At 53.7% G+C, this 8,323-nt stretch overlaps 1 protein-coding gene across 1 annotated transcript in view; it reads right to left on the reverse strand.

Moving 5' to 3' along the window:
* Positions 1-8,323, reverse strand: part of SELENON (selenoprotein N) — an 18,281-nt gene that overhangs the window by 8,859 nt on the left and 1,099 nt on the right. The window contains exons 3-4 of the mRNA XM_030887991.2: positions 7,514-7,631; positions 7-140 (exon numbers count right to left, since the gene is read on the reverse strand). Of these exons, the coding sequence (XP_030743851.2) occupies positions 7-140; positions 7,514-7,631 (252 nt within the window). The remainder of the gene's footprint in view (positions 1-6; positions 141-7,513; positions 7,632-8,323) is intronic.

Consider the following 8,323-nt stretch of genomic DNA (forward strand, 5'->3'; position numbering starts at 1 on the left):
ACTCACCCCCAGGAACCCATCTTTGCTCTTGGTCATGGTTTCCGGCAGCAGAGGCTGGAATCGGGCCTCTATGGTGAGCGTCTCCTCACTGGGGTCCGGGGACAGCTCCTCGTCCTCATAGCTGCTCGCAGGAGTTGACCCTAGGAGATACAGATTGCGGAAGCTCTCCCCGGGGACCACCCTGGCCTGGGGGTGAAGGGCGCCAGGCTCCCAAGGTAAAGGCAGGCCCGACAGGAGTCCTGAGAGTTTCACTCTAGCCCTGTGGCGATGGTGAGAACACTGCTGCCCACCCGGTCCAGAGGACGTGGAGGCTCAGAGAGGTGTGAGGACTTCCCAAGGTCGCACGGCCAGGGAGTGAGGAGCCAGGATCCCAGTGTATGCTCCACCACCACCCTCTTCTGCGGAAGGGTCTGCTCTCTGGGCAGACGTGTTCTCTAACTGAACCAGCCTGACCCGGAGTCCGAGCCCAGCCCCCACCACTCACAGGCTGGGGGACCACTGGCCAGTGGCTTGTCATGAGGAATAAATGAGACAATCTACACTTGATGTCAACCCAAAGGCAATTAAACGAGACAATCTATGTACAGAGTGTTTAGCTCTGGGCCTGCAGAGAAAACCCGGACCACACTCCACGTGACTCAGGGTAGAGTGAGCTTTCAGGGTGGGGGCAGTCCTTGAGCTGGGGTACCCATCTGATTCATCTGACTCCCACCGGGGTCTTTCTTTACGTCAGGCTGGCTGCAGCAAGGAGGGGTGCCATGCCCCGATTCAAGGCACTTGGTTAGGGGATGGCCACCATTTATAGAGGGAGCCCTAACTGCATTTTGAGTCTGGGCTTAACTTCAGGCTCCATGAAATTCACTGACCATTACGTGGCCACAAAGGAAGCGCGACCCTCGGGCAGTGCTTGCAAGTGGATGATGACTTTCAGCCAGCCCTGCAGGCCCAGCCTCCCCCAGGGACCTGCCTGTATCCGCCCTAAGGGGAAACTGGGGTGCCAGGGCCAGTGGCAAGGAGGCCAGCACCCCTCCTGGGGAGTTGAGGTAGTTAGTTTATTGTACCAACCTGGCCAATAAACACATGTGGGGTTAATTGAAGGGAGGAGGGATAAATGGTTCTGTGAGCCTTGCCTTTCTAGTTCTTGGGTCTCTTGCTTTCTGATGGTCTCACCAGGGTGCAGCTGCCTTAGCCAGTTCCCTGCTTCAGCTTGCAAGGCTCACTTCCTGCAAGACATCTCCAAGGAGAAGCCACATGGATCTACCCCAATGCAGCTCTGGGTGCTGGAGCAGGCGTGTGGAGACTCCTGCCAGTGCTGAGATGTTTACACGTTCACTGACTTGGCTTTCCTCCTGCAGTTGGCATCATTGCATGTGTTTTGTCAGATGGAGGAGGACTTTGTGGATTGGTGTCGGACATTTGGGTTATTGTTGGACTTGTGCAGCACTGGGTTGGGATGTTTTCTTGATGCACACTTAACCTTTATATAAAAACTCTCTTATACATGAGTTTCCGTGGATTTGTTTCTTTAAAGTACCCAGACTAACACAGGAGTGTTCCGAACCTGCGATAGGCTGTGAACCCCAGGCACATCCGTCGTTTCGCCCGGCCACAGCGGCGACCTGCCCTGTTGCCAGCCAGGAGTTCGTGATGAATTTCCTTTGTCTCCACGTTCTGTACTTCCCTTCCTTTGGACCCCTATGGCCCCATGCTGGTGGTCTGGTCCCCCTCATCAGGATGATCTGGTCCAGCTAAAGACTTACCAAAGAGGTCTCTCTAAAATACATTAGGACTTGGGGTCCTTTTCCTCGGAGAACAGGCTAGTCCTGTGGTCTCCAGTCCCTTCATTCTCCAGGTGTCTGTGATCCGGCAGTGCTGGGCCTGCCACAGGAGCCTGCTTCCGAGTTGGACAGCTAACTGCAAAAGGTTAGCAGTTCGAATCTACCAGCCACTCCTCGGGAGAGACATGGGGCTTTCTACTCTTTCTGTGATTCCAAGTTACGGTCTTGGAAACCCACAGGGGCAGCTCTACCTTGTCCTATAGGGTCACTGTTTGCTGGCGTTGGCTCAATGGCGGTGAATTTTTAGTGGTGGCACTGCAGGTGCATCACAGAGAGAAGCTACTTTCTGGGGCAGGAAGCTGAGAACCTACTGGGCCAGCATCACCCCCCCGATCCCTCAGTGGCGGGCGGCTCCATTTCCTGGCTTTGGGGACAAACCGAGGTTCCCTGGATGGTGCCAACAGTGAAGTGCTCAGCGACGAGCAGAAAGGTTGTGGGTTGGAACCCATCTGGAGGCTGCCCCGGCCAGGTACTTCTGAGCGGTTCCCACCTTGACCGCCCTACAGAGCACAATTCGACCCTGCACTGAGAGCCGGCACCTATGACCACTAACAGCTACAACAATGGGGCGAGCCAGTTAGCCTCTCGGAGACGATGAAGTCATTCCTGGCCCTGGCCCAGGCCCCGTGGGAAAACGAACAGCCACTCCAAGAGGGACTTGGGCCAGGGCATCAAAGCGGCTGAGGACAGCAAGGGGCAGAGCCGGCTCTCTGGTGGCAAAGAGGGAGCAGCCAGGCCTCTCGGATTTTCTGGGTGACCCTGGGGTGCCCCTTCCCCACCAGGGCACACCGCTTTGCCCATCTGTGCAAGGAGGGCCAGATTGGCAGTGGGCACACTCGATTTCTCAGCTCTCTTCCTGAGAAAGCTGACAGTGGGGCCTCCCCGGTGGGAAGGGAGAGACAAGCAAAGCTCGGGGGAAAGCAGACCCTATTGCATACTATGGGCCAAGCCCGGTGTGTGATGCAGACGAGACCGGTGTTTGCTGAGCGACTGGCTCACCTGGAGCCCTAGTGGCAGTGGGTAAAAGCATCCGGCTGTTAACCAAAACCACCAGGCAGTCTGCAAAGATTTAGTCTTGGTTTTCTGTCCTATAGATTCCCCGTGAGTGGGAACTGAGTCATCGGCAGCGGGTTTACCCAGGAGTCACCAATCCACCTAGAATGGCCTTTCAAATGACAGGCGTCCAGTGTAGGGGTAACATGTTTAGCTCCTGACCACAAGGTCAGCGGTCCAAAACCACCCATCACTCTCCAGGAGAAAGGTGAGGCTTTCTACTCCCAGATAGGGCGACAGTCTTGGAGACCCACAGGGGCCGCTCTACCCTGTCCTGTCCGATGATGGCATCAACTGAGTCACAGTGGACTTGGTGGCAGGGCGTTTGTCCTAGAAGGAGGACATAGCACTTTTACTTCGCACTCCCCAGGGGCTCCAGATGCAAGTCCAGCTCTAAAGAAACACTGTTATTCCTGAATTTGCAAGAGAATGCAGCGAAGCCGCCCCTGGAACCCTGGGAGGTGGGAGCAGGAGTGGGCAGGGTGACTAGTCTGCCTTGCATGTTCCATGATTTCATTGTTACAACAGGCAATTATTAATAATGACAGCCAGCTTGTCATAGTTCCCTGTGGGGTTTTTTTAAACTAAAAATGTTATTCCCTGACTTATAATATTTGTTCATTGTAAGCAATGTATTAAAAAAATGAACTGTAATGCACAAACTCAAAACCACTCATAATTCTTCTTTACCTGCTTGGATATTTTTCTCTCCCCTTTTTCTTTCAGCATTTTGATTTCCTAGTACTTGGTCTTGTTTAGGATCCTCAGTGGCATAGTGGGTTAAGGAGTGGGCTACCAACCCCAAGGTTGGGGGTTCAAACCCTTAAGTCACCTCTGGAGAGAGAGATGAAGCTTTCTGCTCCTAGAAGGACGGGTGGTCTCCAGAACCCGAGAGGGTCGCTCTGCCCTGTCCAGTAGGGGAGCCGGGAGTGCGGTCAGCTGGACAGGAGTGTGTCAGTCATGGCTTGCCCTCAGTGGGGATGGCGGAAGGCATTATTTTCCTCCGCTGAAGAAAAGTAGTTATGAGAAAAAAAAACTGTAAGTGCCCTCAAGGCAGCCAGCCTTGCCAGGCTGTTGCTGTGCAGGAGTCCTGGTTCCTGGGGCCAAGGAGCAGGATAGGGAGGTAGCTGTGGGGGTGGTGGGAGAAGAATATGCAAAATAACAGGAAGATGTAAAAGCAAGTCCACTAGGGGAGGACCTGCTCACCGGCCTGTCTGCTTTTACGACAGCACTGACTGCCACCAAGAGCCGCTGACACCTACCCGCTCCAGCCAATTAGCATTTCCCACTTGACCTTCCTCTGCTGGCAGTGACAACAGGTCACCGGGCCAGCGGGTGGCTGACCTATGGGACACATGGTCTGAAACACAGAAAGCCCGCTATGGCGGTCTCATATTTGCATGGGGCCGAGAGCAGCCGGGCCTCTTGTTCTAGCTAGCCTTTCCCAGCCACTGACTTACCTGCCCTGGGCAAGCTGGGCAATAAGCAGGTGTCCAAAATCAGGCCGAGACACCTCATAAGAAGTTACAGGAGTGAGAGAGTGGACAGAATCCTGGCCCACCACGTTTTGAGGGCGGCATGCCCGCTCGGAGCAGCCAATGCACAGAAAGGACCGTGGGGTCGGCCTCACCACAAGATGTGACGTCCCCTCCCTGACCCACAGTGCTACAGGGGCAGCACCAGCGGCCAGTGCGGGGATTGTGTCTGTCCTGACCCCCACACCAGGGCAGAACGGAAGGGAGTGCAGCCCCCAAGGAACTCCGAAAATTGATTTCAGACTTGGGGGGCAGGGCTTGGCACGGCATCAGAAAGCATTTCTAAGGGTCAGCAGATAGACTGGGAACTATTCATAGGCTATTTTTTTTTCTTGTCTATCTATATAAGATAGGCAGGATCAACAATCCCAAGGAGAAAACAACGGGACAGGGGAGAGGAAGGGCGAGGGGGGCGCGGGTAAGGGGGAGAGGAGCCAACAAACCCAGGGACGAGGGAACAACAAGAGATCTAAAATCGATGGCGAGGAGGCATTGAATGCCTGGTGGGGTTCAATCAAACGCAATGTAGCTGAGAGGAAGTACAGAGAGCCGAATGAAGGTTGAACGTGACGGTGGGACGAATGAAGGTTGAACATGATGGTGGGACAGGAGGAAAGCAAAAGGAAATACAGGAAAGAACTAAGAGGCAAAATACATGTATAGAGGTATAAATATAGGCATGTACATATGTAAATACATTAAGATATAATGATAGGCATATAGGTCTGTGTACATACATTTATATGTTAAGTATTAAGGTAGCAGACAGACATTGGGCCTCTACTCAAGTCCTCCCTCAACACAAGAACACTTTGTTCTAATAACCTGACATTCTGTGATGCTCGCTTTCCTGACACGATTGCTGAAGAGAAAATGGGTGCCTAAGCTAATGCGGTGAAGAAAGCTGATGGTGCCCGGCTATTACAAGATCTAGCGTTTGGGGTCTTAAAGTCTTGAAGTTAAACAAGTGGCCACCTAGCAGTGAAGCAACAAAGCTCACATGGGAGAAGCACACCAACCCATGTGATCACAAGGGGTTGATAGGATCAGGTATCAAGCATTAGAAGACCCCAAACAACCATTTTGATGTGAATGAGGGGGGGTCGGAATGGAGACCAAAAGTCCATCTGTAAACAATTGAACATTCCCTCACAGAAGGGTCACAAGGATGGGACAAGCCAGCCAGGCTGCAGTATAGCACTGACAAAACACACAACATTCCTCTAGTTCTTTAATGCTCCCCCTCCCCCACTCCCCACTATCATGTCTCCAGTTCTACCTTACAAACCTTGCTGGACCACAGTATGTACACTGGTACAGATAAGAACTCTTGACACACAGAATCCAAGACACAGAAGCCCCTCAGGACCAGTATCAGGTAGGGGGGAGGTGGGAGGATAAGGGGGAAAAGGAGTAACCAATCACAATGATCGACATACAACCCTTTCCCCAGGGAGACGAACAGAAACATGGGTGAAGGGAGACAGCAGACAGTGTAAAATATGAAAATAAAAATAATTTATAAATTATCAAGGGCTCATAAGGGTGTCAGGGTGGGGGAGTAAGGGGCTAAAAAAAGAAGAGCGGATACCAAGGGCTCAAGTAGGAAGAAAATGTGTCGGAAATGATGATGGCAACATAGGTGCAAATGTGCTTGATGCAACTGATGTGTGGATTGTTTGAAGAGCTGTAAGAGCCCCTAATAAAATGATTTATTAAAAAAAATAAAGACGTTACAGGGAAGTAAAGGTAAAGGATCGGGATGAGGTGAGGGGCGGATAAGAAACTTAAAAAAACAAACAGTTCATAATTCATTAGAGTGGTTCCGCTTCTCACCTCTGCAGGATTAGCAGGAAGTAGCCGATTCCATCTCGGCAAGCACGGCTCACAAGGAAGGGGTGAGAGTCTGAGAACCTCACTGCCATCTAGTCCGTTCCGACTCACGGTGACCCTTTGCCACCGAGCAGAAGTACCCCTGGGGTGTCCGAGCCTGTCACTGGTTATGGGATTAGAAACCTCATCTTTCTCCTGAGGGACAGCTGGTGGTTTCAAACGGGTGACCTCATGGTTAGCAGCCCAGCGCAAAGCTACGTGCCACCAGAGCTCCCAGACAGCACCTAAGCAGAGTTTAATGTGCTTAATAAGAATTGTTGTGTGCCCCGGAGTCGATTCAGACTCATCGTGACCCCACACGATGGGCTAGAACTGGCCCCAGTCCAGGTCGCTCGGGTGTTGTCCTTCCGGAAACAGACGGCCAGGTCTTTCTCCATAGAATTCCAGGGTGAGTCTGAACGGCCCACTTTGGGTTAGCAGACAGGGCTTTGTGGTAGTTACATAATTTCAGGTCAACTTGAAGCTGTGTGAAAGTGCAGGGGTGGAGTTCAGCCTGTCAATCAGGCCACAACCTGAGGTGCTTCCTTGTGGGCGTGGCCCTCTCATGAAGGTTCTGGGAACCACCCCTTCTCTCCCTGCCTTCACCTTCCTGCTGGCTGACCCTGGTTGCTACCGGCCCAGAAAAGCAGCCACTACCATTGGATCCACAGGGCTTTGCACCCACCGGCCTGCCATCTGCCTGCATTCTGCATCATTGCATGTGGCTGCATGAGTCTGAGGGGGGATTTATGGACCAGTATCGGACCTATGGACTTGAGTTGGACTGGGCGGGGATGTCTTCTCGATATATAACTACTTTCTGATATAAAGCTCTTTCTTAAACATCTATGAGTGTCTCTGCACTTGTTTTTCTAGTGAAGCCTGAGTAACACAGGCTTGGTTCTTAGAGCTGTGAGTTAGCACGGGACACTGGAGCCAGATGGCTCCAGTTCTAATCCTGCCCCTGCACCTTTCTAGTCGGGTGAGGTGGTTAGCTTCTGAGGCCCCAGTCTTCCCAACCGTCTAGCTCCCAGGGGAACTGTGAAGATCAAGGAGCCGCCACTCCTGCTGGGAGGGAAAGCAGGGCCCTGGGGGAGCTCAGAGCACCAAAGTCTACCATCTTCCTGCTGCGCCAGGCTGCTGTAAGGGTACCACTGTAGAGAGCCTGAGGGCACTGCCTTGGCGCCCCTTCCCCAGCCCAGCCTCTCCTGGTACCTGTCAGCTTCTCAGCAATGGGTCTGAACTCCTCAGGGCTGATGTACATGTCCCGGTCCGTGTCCAAGGAGGAGAAGAGAAAGAGGCCTTCTGTCCCCAGAGCCTTCAGCGCAGAATCCTGTGGGGAAGGGAGGGCACGCCTCAGAACCAGTTGGATTCCCGAGTCTCGCTGACCCCCAATGGGAAGTTGCCGCCAGCCCTGGCGAGAGAGGTGGTGGTTGCCCCATCCCCATCTTCCTGTGGTCTCTCAATACCTCCCAGTCCATCCGTCCAAATGTCATCTCAGAGCCCCACTCCGTCTCTCCTGGCCCCTCCCTCCATGTGCACGCTGAGTGCCCGCCCCCAGCCTGTCCCATCTTCTGGCCTGGCCAGCTCTGCTCAGCCTGTGCTTCCCCCACGGTGCACTCGGCTCCACGTGGGTACACAATACGACCTGGGCTCTCCCCTGGTCCCTTCAGACCTCACTGTGAGCCAGCCCCTCACCTCCCTCCCTGCATCCTTGCAACTCTGTCTGCCCTCCCCTCCTGACCGTCCCCGACCCCTTTGTCCCTCCCTGTGCATGTGTCTTGCCAGGGTCATCGGTGTCCCAGAAATGGCACCGTAGGTCACCCTGGCTTCCTTCGACTCTTAGAGCCGTTCTCTTCTGCTCCTTGGCTGATGGCCTGTCCTCAGACAGCCCCTGGGGGCCAGCCTCCTCCCTCCATCCCCCTCTTCCGGCCCTCACCCCCTCTCCATTTCTCCCTCGTTCCGGTGCCTTTGTAAGCTGGTGGCCAACTTCCCATCCCGCCCCACGCCCCCACCCACCCCTCG

The sequence above is a fragment of the Echinops telfairi genome, unplaced genomic scaffold (assembly GCF_000313985.2).
Source record: "Echinops telfairi isolate 266 unplaced genomic scaffold, ASM31398v2 ScPeMD7_7457;HRSCAF=8495, whole genome shotgun sequence".
Classification (NCBI taxonomy): Eukaryota; Metazoa; Chordata; class Mammalia; order Afrosoricida; family Tenrecidae; genus Echinops; species Echinops telfairi.